Source organism: Colletotrichum destructivum, chromosome 10 (genome assembly GCF_034447905.1).
Source record: "Colletotrichum destructivum chromosome 10, complete sequence".
NCBI classification, from domain to species: domain Eukaryota; kingdom Fungi; phylum Ascomycota; class Sordariomycetes; order Glomerellales; family Glomerellaceae; genus Colletotrichum; species Colletotrichum destructivum.
This window is the reverse complement of record NC_085905.1, coordinates 151,772-169,943: the sequence shown is the minus strand read 5'-3', so window position 1 is coordinate 169,943 and position 18,172 is coordinate 151,772. Positions and strand designations below refer to the sequence as shown.

Below are 18,172 nucleotides of genomic sequence, written 5' to 3'. Positions count from 1 at the left end.
CCCCGGCTGTCCACGTTTTGTTGACTGTGACTCTACAAAGACTTTCTCGCCTATCCATCTTGACGGGCCGATACCGCTCATCCTGCCTGCTCCATGAGCCGACATCACATCACACGAGTCGCCTTGGTGACGTCCAAGTCAAAAGGCTGACTCGTTCTCCTTGTCTCGCCATGAGGCTTTCCGTCAGAAACTCTACCATTGACTCTCATGGAGATTTTTGGGAACTGTCTCACAAACACAGCACGGGCTGTCAAGTTTTGAAACGGCTGATTGAAGCTTCTCGCCGTTGCTCCATGCCTGCAATCGCAAGGTGCTATCGAGTCAGAGACAAACTTACAATGCGCGCCGCAATGGGGCCGAGATGAAGTAAACCTTGTCACGGCGTATTGAATCCTCATAGAGCTATTTTCACCCACATGTACTGCACACGCTAGCGCATGATATCTTGGGGAATGTCGGTTTAATGGAGTTGTTGCCTGCTATTAGCCATTTCTGGGGGAGGTGGTCCGTTATTTTCCCTCACACTCAGCTTCAACATATCATTGGTATAATATTACCGAGTCGTGACACCACGACATTACCGACATCGAGACCTTCCAAAGTTGTTTACTCCAGTGTAATAAATTTGAAAATATGACGTTGTTTTCCTGCAAATGAGAGATCTGATAACTTCTGGAGGTGTGTAGGGCAAAGAGAACAACCATGCAGAAGGTCAGGTCTTAACACCTGAGTACATTTTCCTCCGACTTCCAGTCAAATTGCTTATTTATGCTGTTGGAGATAAAGTCCTTTGCAGTTCTGTCTCCTATTGTACTCTGCGAAATCAGCTTCTTAATGCCTTGCGAAGTTTTTTAGCCCAATCTATCGCCTTCTCTGACAAGCCTAAGCTCTGGAAATTTCCATTATTATTAATTTTGAGTATCTTCAATATTGGATGCTCAGCTGAATTTCAATGGGATGGCATGGTGGGGTGACGAACTGGTAAATCAATCCACACGGATCTGTCTCCGTTGGTCCAGCTGTATCGCGGCTGCCGTCACTAGCTTCCTCTCTTTTATATCACAACCTCTACAGACAGTACCGCTTTGTCTGTTCGTACGCTCACTCATCATTCAAGTGACCTTGTGAGACTAATTTGTACATCTGCTTATAGTAGAGTTCCTTATCATTATTTGCTTGGTTCAGGCTATACTTCCTCAGTTTCTTCCACGATGCAGAAGAATGATAAAATGAACCATTTAAAGACTGCACTGCACAATGACTATCAACATCATCTGTAGTCTATTCTCTGACATATCTTTGAGAACCCCTCATTTCGATTGCTAATGTACGTTTAAGATCTAGAAGTGAAGCATACAAGCTGAACTTGGTATGTGCTTAACTCATTTTCTGAGGACTTGACCGAGGTACCTAAGGAGCAGCAAAGTCTGACCGAAATTGCAATTTGTGGGTGTTAGGCACAGAACAGTGCTGGCTTAGGTCATTTATGACATGACTGTAAACTCCCATTTGATAGATAACTTGAGCAAATAAAAGAGTCAAAAAGTATTCTATGAAAAAGTGAGTAGGTAAAGTTTTTTCAAGATTACGTGCTTTCCAAGAAACTCGAACTCATTGAACGCCACATGCTATATGGGGCTGGACGGCACTTCCACAGCACGACGTAGCATCAAGACACCAGATCATACTCTAGAATAGGTGCATGATGTTTCATCTCGCGACTGCGATTTACACAGTTCTTGACGCCTGCAGAAGCCGTGATTACTCTGGCAACAACTGTTAATCCAATCATGCGTCATCAACATGGAATTCGTACCACAACGGCTATTCGTTTCCAACTTATCAATACCTAGGTTAATGCTTGAGCTCACCGCTATTTTTTAATGTTTATTCATGGCGGCTGCATAGCTGGCTGCTGCCTCTAGCATCATCAAGAGCCCATCAATGTTCCTAGAGAATATGAACTTCAACCAACAAGTTACGCGCTTCAGAGATAGCAGTGCGTGTACTGAATTCCAAGTTGAGTGATCGTCGGTAGGATCGTCTTCATAGTTCACACAGAAACAAGCGAATACGCCGTGGAGGCACAGACGACAGCCATGGCCACGGTGCATAGCTCCTCTCCAGTTTCGTGACCATGTCAACCAGCACACATCCCACGAGAACGTCCCACAACCTTGAGAGCACGGTTTGGGAAGCACGGGTCAGCCTCGTGATAGGAAAACATTATTTAGATTCGTCGCAACATGGGTATACGTGAGGCTAGAGTAAGAAAAAGCCGCGCAATCGGGCGTCAGGGTCCCGAGATATCAGCGTGCTGGGTACGCTCGCTCGTGAGCCGTCTAGTCTAGTGGTCGTTCCTCGCTCCGTAGGGTGACGACGCCAACGCCACCCGCTCTTCGTTCTCCCCGTCGAGTCTGTCGTATCCCCCGTTATACCCCATCTCGCGCTCATTCTGGCCGTATCCGGGATGGGTGCCCTGGCCGTAAGGGCCGGTCTGTTCGAGGTGGACGGCAGTGCCGGCGGCCTTCTTTTCCTTGTTCTTCTTGTTCTTCTTGGACACCATCTTCTTGATCTTCTTCAAGGCTTTTTTGATGGCCTTCTTGATGTACTTCGTCGGGTCGTAGACAAACTTGTTGCCGCCGCCGCCGCCGCCCGAGCCTTCATCCTTGTCGTCGTCGCTGTCGCTGCTGCTGCCGCTGTTTCCCTTGCGTCTGCGCCGCCTGCAGCAGCAGCAGTAGCAACACCCGAGAACGGTGATGAAGATGACCACGCAGACGATGATAGCGGCTATGGCGACTCCCGACAGACCGTTGTTGTCGTCATCGCCGTCGCCATCCTTGCTGCCGTTTCGTGTTGCTAGGAACCGGAGGGGACTGTTTTGGGCAGCTTGGGCCAACTGGTGGATTGCAGGCATGGTTGTGTGTTGGTGTTTGGGTAGCGCTTGAAAGTGGTATTATCGTAGCTCGACGCTGTCGTCTCGTGAGCAAGAACGTATGATTGGAAGTGTGATGAGGTCTTTTGAGATGCCACACAAAGCTGGATTGCCGACTATGAACGGAGCAAGAGCTCCCGCTTTTGTGCTTTTTTGATCTCTGGAAACATAGATTGAAGATTAATTTATCGTGAACCAGAAATAAGTCTTCATTACAAGGGGGAGCCCCTTGCAGCGGGGCTTGGCAGGCCTAGCACTCCATAAGGAGCCCTTCATTTAATCAACTGCCATAGAACCACCCAGGGCGGTGATGTCCTATCAACCTATCAAGCTATCGGCCGTGCCGGTGGTTGGCCAATGCTGGGGGATGCTGACTCGCGCGAGTAGTTGCTCTCGTAGGGCTGTGCAGCTATCCAGTCGGGCATGCCGCCTACTATGGCAGAGTGACCAGGCCTGCTCCGCGCAGGCGTTGTATTGTGGCTGTTTCTCACGGCTCAGCCGAGTCAAGGAACCCCCACCTGCTGCTGCATGATCCGCATTTCTGTAGAAGATTACACTCGATGGTTCATGGGGGAACGGCTGGCCAATTGCGACGGTGAAAAGAGTTTTCAGCTTGCGGTCACAACGCATGGAGACGATAACTTGCTCGTCGCGTCTCCTCTTCATCTGGTCTTGATTAAGCGTATATGATGCAAACGCCGATCTATACTTTGTTGAAAGCTTGTGATGACAAGTGTCGATGTGGTCCCACAAGGCCAAGAAACTATGCGCACCCGTTTTGTGGCTTTGACCTGATGATTGCTACTCCCACCGACTTTTAGAGTGTTGAAGCACAGCTAAGAATAAACATTTCTCTACACAGCGCCATATTTCTCCTAGCGCTGTGTGTTGAACCGGAAATTTAGGGCAACACAACACGGAATCGCCTATGTATAAGATGCATTCTGGCTAAATGTCACCTAGACGTCAGTCAGAAACCTTGGCATATTTATTGGATTAGATTCTAACGCCAAAAATAGTACGAGTTGATAGGACCTTAACCAGCCAAACTCTTGCAAAGTTAGCACTTCCCCAAATTCTTGGTTCTTAGCGAAATCACCAGGCAGAATTCATTTACCTACGGGGATAGTATTAAGCATTGGGGACGCGAGCCTACTTGATTACAGTTAGCCTCAGAGCTGGTCATTCCCGGGGCGGATAACAGCTCCACGTTGATGTGATGATGTGTGCCGTGTTCCACCTTCGTGTGTTCGAAGGTGTCACCCCAACTCAATGGAGCTAGGATTATAGGACAGGTTTCATGATGACAGAGCATCGCTTGGCGTTTGGCTGCCTACACGGGGTTAGAAACACCTGGCGTGGGCAGCAGGATACGACATACCTCGTCCAGTTATTCTATCCGTTCTTGGCCATCAATGTCATCGTGGACCTGTCGGTTCTTTCAACGTCTTACCTGCGGCTGGAGAAGACATCGGTGAGGTGAGCGTGCTCCGAGACTTGCCTTCAACTCCAATACTTCCGGTCAGAAGTTTACAGAACATCAGACCAATTCCATTACCTCGACCCTTGTCACTACTTTAATTGATGGAGAGCACGCGAGTCCAGAAGGATCGATACACCTTTAGCACGCGAACAACGCCGAGAAATCCCGCCCGCGACAGAACGATAGTAGACTGCCAAACCCTAGAGCCCCTCCCAGTTTCCCCGGCGAGAGAAGCAAATTGGGTTGGCAGACACGCAGGTATATAACCCTGAACGATCTGATGGCTGGTGGCTGCACCGCCGCACTCATCTCAATCGTAGCCATTTATCACAGCCAACCATTGTTCACATTGACGGACAGACTGGATCTAATATGGACCAACTTCATTGTCTCTATCTATATGATATTTGTTGGTGTCAGCCAAGGATGTTAAAATTTGGGACTTCTAGTTCTCACTCTAATCATCCCGTTACGTAAAGCGTAAGGTAATTCAGTCATGAGACGTCAGCTAACCAAGGCTGAAGAAGGATACGGATCATTGCTTGCAGCTGCCACACCTGCTCTCGCCGTTGACCCACTGTCTCAGACGACGATCGATTATTGTCTTTTTGACACAGTCTCTGAGTCTTAGGGGTTCACTTCAACTGCACAACAGATAATCTGCACCTTTGTGAAGGACAATGAGCAGCCAGTCCAGCTTTAGTTCTCCTCGTTGGCCAGGTTTCATGCGTGTCAGAGTCTCATGGGGTCAGAACGAAAAGCAGCATCAAGCGGACACTAGGCTAGTATCTGAAGAAAATTGTGCGGCAAAGCGGTATATTATGCGTAATTATATTGTTGATGCGGTATGTGAGTGCCTTGTGAAACATGGGAGAGCCACCCGAACTGGGAATACTCTCGTTGTAGAGTAGCACCGGACATTGACATTGCCCGATACTCAGCCTATATTCTGACATGCACTACAACATCTTCCCCTCCTCGCCATGACCCTCCCCAGGTGGAGGCAACATCATGTGTCACTCCGCAGTGGAGCCGGTGGAATTCATGGTCTAGAACCCGAACCGAGCTGAAACAACGCCACAGCACATCTACTCGTCGTCGTAGATGTCGATGACAGTCTTCTTCCACTGGCGAGCAGGGACGCGGCGCTTGAAGAGAATGTCGATCTCGCGGAAAGACCGGCCCTTCATCTCGGGCAAGAAGAAGTAGGAGACGACGAAACAGAAGAAACCGGTTGCGCCCCAGACGTAGCCGCACTTGCCACCGAGGTCCACACCCTGTTGTCACATCGATCGTTAGTGATTTCGGGGTTCGTTTGTTTGTGGGAGAGAAAGAAGGGGGGAGGGGAGGGCAATCATACCGTCGAGTTGAGCATGTAAGTGGAGAGGAAGATACAAGGAATGTTGACGACATAGTAGGCGGCACGTCCGAGACCGGTCGTGAGGGGACGGAGGCGAATAGACGACGTCTCGGCAATGATGACCCACGAAGCGGGCGCAGGTCCCAGCGTGAAACCAACCGAGACGATGAGACCCAGGGACGCCATCGCCAAAGAGGCAGACTTGGAGTCGCCGACAGAGCCCGCGACACCGAGGGCGATGAGGAAGATGACGTTGATCAACGAGCCCCAGACGTAAATGGTGCGTCGGCCGAGGTATGTCGTGAGGATCCAGGAAAGCATGACGAAGATGGTTTGGAGGGCGGAGGTGATGAGACCGAGGGCGAAGGCAAGGTTCGAGTCGATACCCGCCTCTGTTTGATATGTTAGCCCGGGGAAGAGGTTCATCGGAAAGTTGGACAGCAAAGCAAAGTACGGAGACGACAAAAATACTTACGTCTGAAGAAGTAAACGGCCTGGTTGGCGATCAAGTTACCCGTAAGGTTCTGGGCGGCATACACACCACACACGATGAGGGTGCGGTACGTGTCGGTGCCCTTGAACAGCTCGAGGTAGTTGGGCTCCTTCTCTGAAGCCTCGAGCTCGATCGTGCGGCGCATCATGGCGACGGACTCGTCGAGGTTGGCATTGGCCTCAGCACGGCCGAGGCGGCGGACGGCAACCTTGGCCTCATCGAGGCGTCCCTTGCGGACCAGCCACCACGGTGACTCGGGAGCGATGTACAGGAGGATGGCGAGGGGCGTGGGGAACATCCACTGAAGCGCGATGGGGACTCTGGGTTCACGCCATGTCAGCAAAACAACACGAAACCACATACATATGCACCAGGCTGGATGGAAAAGGGGAGACGAACCTGTATGCGCTAGAGTCGGCCTTGGCCTCGTAGACGTAGCAGACGCTACCGACGATGATGGCGCCAATGGCCCAGAACATCTGCAGCATCTGGGTGGCCGGGGCTCTCAGCCTCATGGGCACGATCTCACTGCAGTAGGCCGGGGCGTTGGCGATGAAGATGCCCCAGGGCACGCCTTCGAGCAGCTGGCTGACAAACATGACGGCGAGCGAGTTGGCGAAGTAGAAGACGAAGATGAAGGCGTTCAGGAGCATGAGGCCGCCGATGGTGGCCCAGCGGTACCCGATGCGGCTGGTGATGGGGCCGGCGATGCAGACGCCGATGATGGCGCCGAGGGGGCCGCCCACCTGCAGCGCGGACTGCCACGAGGCCTCAATCTGGTTTTCGTTCTTACTGTCTTTGACGCCGTACTCTAACTTGAACTGGTCCATGGCAACGAAGGCGCCCATGAGGAAGACGCAGTACGACTCCATGATCTAACGCCGCGGGTGTCAGTCGGCCAAAACTCCCTCTGACAGGTCCAGGATGTGTGTGTATGTGCGTGTGTGTGTGTGAGTACGAGTGCTTAGAGAGAGCTAGCTTACGATGGTCGTGGACATGATGAAAGCCCAGAGGGAAGCCATGGGGTAGAGCTTGACGGCCTCTAGCACTCCCATATTCTGCTCGGCCTGCTCAGCCTCCATGGCATCGACCTTCATCTGCGAGGGCTTCATCTTCTCGTCGATGTCGGCGACATGGTCAGCGACATAGGTCTCGACCTTGGACGGGTCGTCGTCGCGGGGCGACTTGGAGTCGACGGGGTTGCTCATGTCGGAGGTGTGCGGGTTGGCCGGTGGGTGTCGGATTGAGAGAAGGGGAGCAAAGGAGAAGAGAGTCAAGACATCGAAACGAAGCTTTGAGTCCTTTTTTTTTCTGGGCAACCAGTTCTTAAAGAGTCTTGTCTTCCTTGTCCCTTTCTTGTCATGCAGCCAATACGGACAAGACAACGCGAGCCGACTGGGGAGGGAATCCTACGCTGTCACCCACCCCAACGCCGCTAAAACCCCGTGTCCCCCGCAATCACAAACGTTCCCACAAAACCCCAGAGTGGAAACCCGCCTTTCTCCAATGGGGTCGGATGTCGGGTCTTGATATAACGAGCCCTGGGGGGGTTCTGGGGGGGGCCCCGGGGGGAAATCCTCCTGGGCGCCGAGGCGCTCCAATGGGGGGACGCGTTCGAGGGTTGGGAGAACTTCCCACTACGGACTTGTGATGAACTCAGGGGGGGTGTATCGATCTTGAATGGCTCGGATGCTTGAACTGAACTGTTTTGTTGCAGCTCCTTGTTCCCATGTGACTTTGTTGGCTAGGACTAGGCACTGATGAGAATCCAATTTCTCTCTCTCACTCTCACTCTCACTCTCACTCGCCACTTTTGATGCGGGCGAATGGTGGACCGCGGTGGATACGGGGGGAGACAGAGACAGATGACTTGTAGTTGGAGTTGAAGCTGCTAACACACGCTGCCTTCTCCCTTCTCCCTCGGTATCTCGGGAAGCGCTAAGCCGCCGGCCGAGGTTGTCTTGTACTAACCGCCGCCGCCGCCGTCCGAAGGAATCTTCGTTCCAACGGATGAAACTGACAATTCCAATCTTAAGCGGACGTACAGTGAATAAGCAGCCAAGAGCCGGGTGAAAAAAATAAAAACCTGGATCTCGCGTGCGTCTGTAAATTACTAGACAGACTAGCCTACTAGACTTGTCAGACTTGCGTCGGCATCCATCATCATTCGCACCGCATCGCATCGCATCGCATCGCACCGCATCGCGGCCTCGGTCTCCCTCTTGGATTTGGGAATGGGCCCAGTGCAGGCAAGGAGGCCCATCCAACGGCGTGGTCCGGGTCCATCTTGGGACTGAACTGTGGGCTGGACTGGACTGGACTGAACTGGACTCCATGTTTGCAGAACCTCGTGCAGGCACTCTCACTCGCCCACTCACTCACTTACTCCCTGTCCTCCCTGGTTTAACATTGCCTCCTCCCTCCCTCCATGCTTCCATGAAAGCCTGCAGGTATCCGTAAAATATGCCGTCCCCTAGGCCGCGACATGGCTCCCCCCCATCTCCGCCTTTTACTCCTCCTTTACTTACTCCTCTTTTACTCCGCATGACAAGCTCTCTCTCTCTCTCTCCCCTATCCCACATGCCTAACTTTTAGTTTCCTGTCTGGGTACCCGTATTCCTAAAGTTTCTTTTAAGCGTGCCCCAGAAAGGACTGTGCTCCGTACAGGCCTTGGATTTTACTGGCGGTTGCTAGGATCTCACCGAACGCTACCCCGCACCGGAGCCATCCCGCAGTTGGGGGGGAGGGAGGGAGGGATGGGATAGTAACAAATGCCCCCTCACTCGATGCACCTCTTCACCCTGCTGACCCAGCTTTTCCACAAACATCATGCATCATCACTCAAGGAGGTAATGAAGCAGCCTGAGCGAGATGAGCAACTGATGAGCAACCGTTTGAGGCAATTGCACTTGGACTTTCTACTTCTTCTACTTCCCTGCTATGGTACTGGCGCAAGAATCAGAAGAAACAACCGCAACGACTGAGGCATGTTGCCCCTGGAGCGGATAAACATCACTTCGCATGCCATTCCTCATTGAACGCGCATTCGTGGCTCGGGCCAGCCTCGACAATAGTAGTCGTCATCGTCTGGCCGGCGGTAACAGCATTCGTCTCCTCGTCACAACCTTTGTGATACCAGTGCACGATTAACAGTTCCACCTGATCAGCCTCTTCGGCTCGGAATCCAATCATATTTGTCTCCCCCCAAACTGCTTGGACCGTGTCTCTTGGCGAAGGCTTCGTGAGATCACTCTCCCCCGCTGTTATCCGGACACCAGGATACCGTAGTAGCACACGGAACCTGTTCTTGGAATCTGTTGCCTGCCAAGGCTTTGCCCGCTGCAAGACAAGACATTTCTTGCAACGGTATCCCCCCCCCCCCCCCCCCCTTCCCTTCGCCGCCGCAGGAGAAACGTCAGCACAAGCTTTTGGCTGTGACTGTACTTTTTGGAACTACGATTATTCCTCTGCAAAAACGAGCAGGTTGTTCGTTGCCGGTCTGCAGGTCACGCATTTGTGCTTACTTGAAACGCCCTGGTCGACTTGTCTAGCAACGACCCTGACTCTGCCGGTCACCGCAGTCAATAGCACTGTAGATCGAGTTCTTTACACTTTGTGTAGGGGGGTTTTTTTTTTACATAGGGGCAATACAACTGCTTTGCAACTACACGTGAAGTTATTTCGAGGAATGGCCCATAGATTAAAGGCTCCCACAAAGCTCTATCATGTAAGCGCCAAACTCGAGATGCTTCAGGCTTTCGGCTTGTGCATAACTCGTCAATCCCATTCACAACGTTGGATAAGCAGACTTACGGGTCAATTACAAAATCGCAGGACTCACGATCGCGGTAGACTCCTCGCGGTACTCAATTGGATACTGAAACGTGGCGTCGGTCGACCCATAGACCACGTGAAGCCGTTGAATTAGCACGAGAACCGCGTCTCCTTCGAATTGCCATCAATGAGGGAAAGCCACACAGATCAGCCTGCTGTCACCCCAGTCGACCAAAGCCTTGGGGTTTAGTGGCCGATGCTGGTCCAGGTCACGCTCGGAGCGTCGAAATCCACCCATGTCATCGACCCGTGGAAGTCGGCGCCAAACGTTTGGCGCCGGTCTATTACTGAAGCCTTTGTTTTGTGGTGCAGTTGGCTGCCCTGACCTACTCGTATCGCCTAGAAACTGCAACTCAAAGTCTGGAGTGAGATCACAGGATTCAAGATCAGGCAGGGCTATCCATCATTTCCGGGATGACTCACTGCTAGCGCAAGCCTAAGGCTTCTCTATCAGGAAAGTAAAAAAAGAGGTTAGATTAGACCTAGTAAAGTCCAATATGGAGATATCTCATCAATGCCGATAGCCGCTAGCGAGTGTAAAGTCTTTATTGCTGGGTGGTACGTCAAATTGGAGAGACAATGTCGCTAATCTTAGAGGGCTTCAGGCGGAATAATGTTTCGCAAGAGATCACGAAAAGCACGGGAAAATGTCCCTCTTCTGTCTGTCCCTCCACCCAGTTCTAGTCGAAACTAAAACCAACTTGAAATCCACTCCTGGTGTGTGGTGCATTGCGAAACGATCACCAAGAATAACACAACGAACCAGTATGCCCGAAAACCCAAAACCCGCTAAATTCTTTCCCTGTCCTGTTCCAACACCCATAAATCAACCGCGGAAAAGACTATCGCAGGAGCGCATTGAGAAAATTCAACAAATGACTCTCCCAGTACAGGAAACTCTAAGTCGGGGAGATCTATGCCGGCAAAGTCGAACGGCAGATCGTCCTCCGAGACCGATTTAGCCCAGCTTGAAAATTATTTTAGGTCCGGGCCTGGCTGCCTCATATGTAAGACTCGCGATGATGTTCTGTAGGCAAATCCGGACACAGAATTTGGCTGTTTTTGTAGTGTCAGCCGCACGTTATCCTAGGCACAAGGGTGTCACAAGCCCAGCAGGATACCACCAGTGGCCCAGACCTCAAAGGATTCGGATATTGGAGTGGAGGACTCCTGCAACGGACCACCTCAACGGACCCCTACAAGGATCCCACAAGGACACCGATGGGGCACTGGAGCACTACTAGGGGAATTTATATAGGTATATAGAGGCCTCCAGCTTCCCGGCCTAGGGAAGAAGGAGGGCTAGAGATAAATTTAGTTACCTGTTTAACTCCTATCTTTTGTTAACCTCTTCACTCTGCAAAGCCACCCTCACAAAGGGGCGTTCCTTACTATAAACGAGGAATGCAGCAAAGCCTGATACGACGAGTTCCTCGAGTTGATGCGACTTCTGGTCGAGCACATCGGCCAAAGATTCGAGGTCGGCCTGTGACGACAGTCCTGTCCATGAGAGGCGTTTGAGGTGTGGGAATTCCCCCAAGGTCAAACGATATCCGCATTCTACGTTCCACGGCAGTTGCCATCCGTAACCAGGCGGATAGACTTAATATTCTGTTGTTGTAAGCTGAAATAGCGCCGAAGTAGCCGCGCTTTTCGCTTCATGGGTTGCCACGTTCTTGGGCCTAGGTTCTCTCCCCGCTGCGCAGAAATATACATAAGCCCCCCGGTGAAGGTTTTACGCGGCTGACAATATGGGCCACCCCTCCTGGGCGGATTCTATGGTAATAGTAGAAGTGAGAGAAGCGCGCATTAACCCCCCCCCCATCTCGGTACCAAATCGTGCTGCGGAATATTGACGTTGCTTGTGTCTCAACCCAACACCTATTAACCTGAGTCACTGGCCTGAAGGCGGTTCCTTCAACAGGCCTAGACCAACTGAAGCTCTTTCTATTCAGTCTAGTTGTACTATGTCGATACAGTAGGACGTTTCTTGTAGTTCGAATCATGTCATCTCTAGTCACCGACGTTTTTTTCACAGCAGGTTGCCCGAGGCTCCTTGCACACCCGTTTTTCTTGCCCTGCGTCGCTTCATGATATGATACCTTGAAACCCGCGGCAACTTTTCTCTACTTACGTTGAGTTTGGTATATCGAAACGTAAAAGCATGCGTCTGTCGACATGTTTCCTTCATAACCACAGCAGCAACTGGCAGCGGAAGATATGGCGTCAGATTGACGACCAGGAAACCTATCAAATTACGGGGGAGACAGCATTTGCTGGAAGTTATTCACTTCACCTCCTTTTGCCACCCTCATTTGTGCAGTTGAGTGTTCTAGAGTCTATTGCCGGTATCCATGCCAACCGTTCCCGTAAATACGTTCCCTAACAGACGCCGTGCAACGAGACTCAGATCCACGTCCTGATTAGCCTGCTGATGATGATTACTGACATTTGCGATAGACATTTAATCAACTAGCTGATAAGCATCTACTCATTCTTCGCCTTCCTCTCTGATTCCAGCCCGTCCATCTGGCCTTCGGCTTCTAACTTGATAGGAATTAGGTTTGTAAGGTTTTGTAGCCATCGAACGTCCACCCTCGGCGACCTCTTGACGTGAAGGGTCCTCTTTGGTTCGTTGAATTTCGACCGGCGACTGCAAAGGAGGAGTGCTTGCTTCGGTGCTGGGCAAGGCCCCGAAGCGGCTACCGTATCGACTATCAGAGATTCGCTGCAGTGTTTCGTCTCGCATTGATCCGATCAGTTGCGCAGACTTGCCTCGAGACTCCGCTTTGCCAATATTGAATAGGTCTGCTAAAGTCGTGACTAAAACTTGATCACTGTCTCCGTCGGCAATCGCCTCTCCGATTGTGTGGCATTTTTGTCGCGTTACTTCAACAGAAGCCATTTGGCAAATCTCGAGACACTGTTTCGAAAGGTTGAGCTCCTGCTGCAAACGTGTTCTCTCATGGCCATTGGCGGGGTTTCCATCGGATGATATGGATTCCAAACGTTCCCGAAGACGGCCAACCATCTCCGCAATGCTATCCCTATTTTGGCCTAGAAGTTGGCGGGTGAGACGCTGCGCTTCGAAGGTCTCCTGCTGATCCATAGGATACTCTTGGGGAGGTTTAGGTTGCGATAATGGTTCTTGATCTGTCAATGATTCGAGATAAGACTTCGCATTTTCGCAAATGCTAAGGCACCGCTCTGTCACTGCTCGCTCGTTGTTCAGATCAATGCTTGTGTCGGAGCTGTCGGCGGTTTTCTGTGGCAGCAGCGCTATTTTGTCGTCGATTCTTTGTAGGCGAAGATTGAGATTGTACATCGTATCTTCAATCATCTCGCTGTACTGCTCGAGAATCTGCTGGGATGCTTTGGATACATTCCTGATGAGTATTAGCTTGTGTCTCACTTGGACGGGAAGGTGCTCAGCTTACAGATTGATAGCTCCCAAGCCGACCGAGATCGTGGATTTGTATCCTGACAGGGTGTCGATGAATTCGTTGATGTCGCCTCTCCTAAACTCCAGCTTGGCCCAATCTCGGAACCCGGTCTTTGTTGCCTTTCCAGTGAAGTCTTTCATGGACTTGTCGAAGTTAAGGCACAACTCACTGCACCGGCGAACGGGGCCTTCGAGAAGCGCTAGAATAGACAGCTCACACTGAGATATGCCTTGGAGCATCTCCAAGATCTTGAGGAGGTCCTCGAGCTCATCCTGCAGCCTCTGTAAGGTCTTATCGCGACCTTTGAAGCGGCTTACGGTGTCGATGAGTGTTTTTGTTGATACAAATGCGGCTGTGGCCACAGCAAGCACTGAAGCAGTGATGCTCAAAGGATCCGCCATTCTGAAAGTAACTCGCGAGATCGATCTCCACTCGAGAGTGCAGATTTGGTTGAACGAGAAGAGCTCAGATGTGGATGGAAGCGACTGATGTACTCCCTGGTGTGCCCGCTTTGACCTCTCTCACCTCCAGCGGCTCCTATTGGCAGGTCGAAGCGCACAGATGGGGCTGGGCACCATGGGTTGCCCAGGCCGCCATGCTCTCATCAATTGGCTTGGATTCAAATATCCCTGTCTCAACTTCCATGGAAATCATCAGTCAAGCATTATTGCTGCTTGGTGGAGTTGTCACTGTCAGCAGACTAAGACCGGAACGGAGTTAGCGCCTATGGCTACTTCAATGTAGGGAAGTCATGTTTGGCTTTAAGGGTATTGTCATTGATTCGGATGGCGGATAAGGAGATGCCCTAGCACTTGCAAAAGATCGGTTGGGCCGTGATCCAGGTCAGTCTTGCAGGTCGAATGGAATCAATGGTTCCCCTCCTGTCGCTCGAAGGGGGCTACTTGGTTATTGCAGGAGACGCGCGGTAGCATCGATATGATACACTGTTCGATGCACAATGACATGGCAATTTTCAACCAATGGCGGAACACCCGAGCTACTTTTACCCACTTCAAGGCAGTTAGTTAATACAGCATTCTTCTAGGAGTAGTAGCCGCTGCAAGGCATCGTGCTAGGCGGGGCCGTGCTTTAGCAGGCTAGTTCTATCACATTGCATGCACAAGCATGCAATGAGCCAACTGCCTCCCAGGCATGAAGCCCAGATCGCACTTGGTTCCCTCCCTGCCTGGTCCCCCTTTTTCGACTGCATGAGGCCATATTCTTGAGTTTCCCTGGAACAACCTTACGGAAGAACCATTCTGGTATATCTTCTCCACAGGAATGGCTGGATGGCCCACTTGGCGACATCACTGATTGCCTGGTGCTTTGTGACGGAATTAGATCCTGGCATTAGCCCAGCCAATGGAACTAGCCTTGTGCCATATTCCTTCGGCAGGCTTGATAAAAATGTCATGGTTGGAAGCATGACTAGCCACCTGCCGAGAAGTGACATCCAGCTCTTGTTGGATGACATCCTCAACTCCGCCACTAAGGAGTGCAGTCCAAGTCAACTAGCAGTCCATTGTAGCATTGGGCCGCAGAGGCGCGGAGAGTTGGTTGAATTTGGCCCGTCATACTTTGTATCTGTTGATGACTTTTTTAAACAGAATGGCCCAGTTGAGAGACTCCCGTGAAAAGCATGTGAGCCTCAATCGGTAAGTAGTCTGTAGCCAATCAAATAGCAGGTCATTTGAACCCCGCTTCGTCAATCTCTAGCCAATTAGAAAATCGGTCCATGAGTGAACATCAACCTCAACCTCATCCGCACCGGGGTCGGGGTCGGGGTGTAACCCCTCACCTCACAGAGATGACGTGTCTCATCAACCGCCGACATCTCTAGCGCCAACGACAGTCTTGTCGATAGGGTCTGCAAGTACGTTGAAAGGCTTTAAAGACATGGCAGACGCCGGCCGTTTGATGGCAATTCCATACCAGAGTACCTCTATTCGTCGCTCGCGTCTCGCTCCTAGTCACACTCACGGCCGGCCCTGTTGGAAACGTACTGCATCATGGCAGACCCAGTTAGCATAGCGACCGGTGTTCTGACAGTTGGGAGCTTTGCTCTCAAGTCCAGTATAGCACTTCACGGGATCATCCGTGGCCTGCGCAGCCAGAACAGGGACGCCCGAGCGCTCAAGGCAGAGGTGAGCGATTTGACGGAGGTCTTAAGCTCACTCCTGGAGACTATCGCCAACAACCCAAGCCTCGACTTCCAATCCCTCGAGCGGCCACTTCAACGCTGCGGCAATGCGTGCGAAGAGTACGGCAAGATCATATCCCAATGCATGAAGCATTCCAGCAACACGTCGCGTTCGAGCATGCGTGACTGGATAACGCAAAAATATCTTCAGGGAGATATCAACGACTTCAGGGCTATGTTAGCTGCACATAAGTCCACTATCAACATTGCTCTGGCAAACGCAAACCTGTGAGTGACATTCAACTCATATTTCTGTCTTTTTGCCATGCCTCTACTCACCTTACAATCGTCGTAGACGCATCGCCGTTATATCGCCCGAGGTCCTTGAGAATTATAGGGACATGATTTCCGACACCACAAGCGACCTAAGCGCTCATTTGGAAGACCTGCAGGAGAAAATCGACCGCCTAAAGGACGGAGATCCCGCGGCCATCGATGATGTTGCAAAGGAGTGGCATGCGATGCTGGAAGAAAAGGAAAGCACCCAACAAGGTCTCGATATGTGTGATCAGTTGTCTGCTCAGATCACGCGATTTGAATCGGCATCAACGGAGCGTCTTCACTTTTCGGGGCGTCCATCGGCACACAAACACATCAAAACTGGTCTAAGCGAAGCTGGACGATCAATACAGTCTCTCGTAGCTCGTCTACAGACTCATGAAGCTCTTCTCGACAGTCAACTAGAGGCGATGTCTCTGAAAGAGGCGCTGTCTGAACCTGTCGCCGCACAGCTGGCACGACTCCAGCAGACAAAGGAGAGCATTAGCCAATGCATACGAATCGTGTCTGACGCTGGTGAACTGGCCAAAGAGCGGAGCAACATCTTCGAAGACCTCACACTGGCAGATAACAGCTACGCATTTTCAGTCTCAACAGTCAGTGATCTAGTTACGGCCAGGCGGCTCAATCTCAGTGGACGCTCACGACACGTTGGCGGGCAGGTAACAGATGAGACCGTGCAGAAGAGTATGGAGGCTCTCACACGACTGGATGCAGAGTACATCAGGTCCTTGAAAGACGCGCAGCCTCGGCGCCAGGCCTCACCAATTTCAACTTCGGCCTCCCCAAAAGACTCAAATAATACCAAGCAATTCCATGACCGTTTTGGTCCTGGGGTTACGCTCAATCACGGCTAAGAAGATGTATGTAAGAAAACCTGCGATTTCTGTTGCAAATTGGGTCCCGGGCATATATGGGTTAGGTAGTAATAGTAGATCTCGTTTTCATTTCTGTACCATTATCTCGTATCTGTACGAGTTTTTTGAGGTTGCACAGGAGAAAGCATTGTTTCCGGATGGTGTCGTCCCCAATTCCCGATTCGACCATGGTATCAGTGGGTGTTACGAAGATGGGATTGGACGACTACAACGCGGGTGCCCCCTTATGTAACGTTCTGGCATCAACGACAGGGAGGGAGGATCTTAGAATGTCTTCATATGATCAGGCACACTGTTGCGATGATCGCGTCTCAACGCGTCTCGACGCACACCACCAAGACATCACTCTTTCTCTCAGCTCCTACAACTACAGAAAATCCTAGTTAAAGTGCATGGATTTGTAATCGAGTTAGCAAGAAATCGCATATCTGATGATGAGTTGACTATTTTCCAGTAGATAGGACCTACTACCACCAGGAAGCGCGAGTGTCGACAAACGGCTGACCGGCGACGCGGTCCAAAACACAGCAGGTACACGTAGTCAACACTTCACCTTGCGCCAAAACGGTACCCAATGTTAACCAATTATTAACAAATATCGAAGGAAGGGATGAATGCCTCTACGAGGCACAACATAAACTGAAAGTTCCGGACGCCTATTTACAGGGATTCCCGAGTCGTTGGCGAGAATCACACTTTTCTTCCTAAACTCAGCGAAATGCCGCCGCCTGCTATTGATCCGAACCGTATCAATCCAATGTTGCCATAACTGTTGGTATCACAGGTTATACGCCTTGAGAAGACACCTTTCGGCAGGGTGAGACAGCAGGGTAGTCTATTGCTTCTGGTGTCCGACGAACAAAAAGGACAGATATCCTACATAAGCCTTTGGCCGCGGGCTGCCCTTCTAGACCGTTGCAGCCGCATTCGGGCTAGACCGAGATGCCGGTGAACTAACTGATCAGGCAGGGATCCGGTCTATGCGAATGTCGCCGGTCCCGCCTTTTACGCCCGTATGCCCCGGAGCTCGGGCTGCCGGGTGGGCCCGGCTTGTGGCGCCCGTGGCAAGACCGTGGGAGCCGTGGGGGCCGTGGGAGCAGCTGTCCTATTCCAAATATTGATCCAAGACCACAGCACCTGAGAGAAACAAGCACAATCATCACACACAATCATTGCCAATTTCACACACCAATTCTGACTTGCCACGCTCACACCCTCAGCTCGGGCTTCATAATTTCTCTTTTCACGCCCAAGACGATGCGCCTCG

General features: G+C 51.3%; 4 protein-coding genes across 4 annotated transcripts; 1 reads left to right on the top strand and 3 right to left on the bottom strand.

The window, feature by feature from the left end:
- Positions 1 to 2,229: 2,229 nt before the first annotated feature.
- On the bottom strand, positions 2,230 to 3,083 carry CDEST_14312 (uncharacterized protein). Its single transcript, XM_062930468.1, has one exon. The coding sequence runs from the start codon at positions 2,915 to 2,917 to the stop codon at positions 2,348 to 2,350; it is 570 nt and encodes a 189-aa protein (XP_062786519.1). The 5' UTR covers positions 2,918 to 3,083; the 3' UTR covers positions 2,230 to 2,347.
- Positions 3,084 to 5,208: 2,125 nt separating this feature from the next.
- On the bottom strand, positions 5,209 to 7,550 carry CDEST_14311 (Putative major facilitator, sugar transporter, major facilitator superfamily). The gene is made up of 5 exons (XM_062930467.1): positions 7,255 to 7,550; positions 6,671 to 7,146; positions 6,254 to 6,591; positions 5,779 to 6,170; positions 5,209 to 5,695 (listed from the first exon to the last, which is right to left on the bottom strand). Exons 1-5 carry the CDS (start codon positions 7,477 to 7,479, stop codon positions 5,507 to 5,509), a joined length of 1,620 nt encoding a protein of 539 aa, XP_062786518.1. The 5' UTR covers positions 7,480 to 7,550; the 3' UTR covers positions 5,209 to 5,506.
- Positions 7,551 to 12,277: 4,727 nt separating this feature from the next.
- Positions 12,278 to 13,990, bottom strand: CDEST_14310 (Putative fungal domain of STAND protein). The gene is made up of 2 exons (XM_062930466.1): positions 13,543 to 13,990; positions 12,278 to 13,491 (listed from the first exon to the last, which is right to left on the bottom strand). The coding sequence occupies exons 1-2, from the start codon at positions 13,947 to 13,949 to the stop codon at positions 12,597 to 12,599; spliced, it is 1,302 nt and encodes a 433-aa protein (XP_062786517.1). The 5' UTR covers positions 13,950 to 13,990; the 3' UTR covers positions 12,278 to 12,596.
- A 1,331-nt stretch (positions 13,991 to 15,321) lies between these two features.
- Positions 15,322 to 17,176, top strand: CDEST_14309 (Putative fungal domain of STAND protein). Its single transcript, XM_062930465.1, has 2 exons — positions 15,322 to 15,976; positions 16,044 to 17,176. The coding sequence occupies exons 1-2, from the start codon at positions 15,558 to 15,560 to the stop codon at positions 16,882 to 16,884; spliced, it is 1,260 nt and encodes a 419-aa protein (XP_062786516.1). The 5' UTR covers positions 15,322 to 15,557; the 3' UTR covers positions 16,885 to 17,176.
- The last annotated feature ends 996 nt before the right edge of the window (positions 17,177 to 18,172 follow it).

Coding starts and splice junctions, on each gene's coding strand:
- CDEST_14312 (XM_062930468.1), bottom strand. CDS start 2,917: ATGCCTGCAATCCACCAGTTGGCCCAAGCTGCCCAAAACAGTCCCCTC.
- CDEST_14311 (XM_062930467.1), bottom strand. CDS start 7,479: ATGAGCAACCCCGTCGACTCCAAGTCGCCCCGCGACGACGACCCGTCC. Junction 6,171..6,253: donor GGCCGTTTACTTCTTCAGAC/GTAAGTATTTTT, acceptor CATATCAAACAG/AGGCGGGTATCGACTCGAAC. Junction 5,696..5,778: donor CTTACATGCTCAACTCGACG/GTATGATTGCCC, acceptor ATGTGACAACAG/GGTGTGGACCTCGGTGGCAA.
- CDEST_14310 (XM_062930466.1), bottom strand. CDS start 13,949: ATGGCGGATCCTTTGAGCATCACTGCTTCAGTGCTTGCTGTGGCCACA. Junction 13,492..13,542: donor GGCTTGGGAGCTATCAATCT/GTAAGCTGAGCA, acceptor AATACTCATCAG/GAATGTATCCAAAGCATCCC.
- CDEST_14309 (XM_062930465.1), top strand. CDS start 15,558: ATGGCAGACCCAGTTAGCATAGCGACCGGTGTTCTGACAGTTGGGAGC. Junction 15,977..16,043: donor GCTCTGGCAAACGCAAACCT/GTGAGTGACATT, acceptor CAATCGTCGTAG/ACGCATCGCCGTTATATCGC.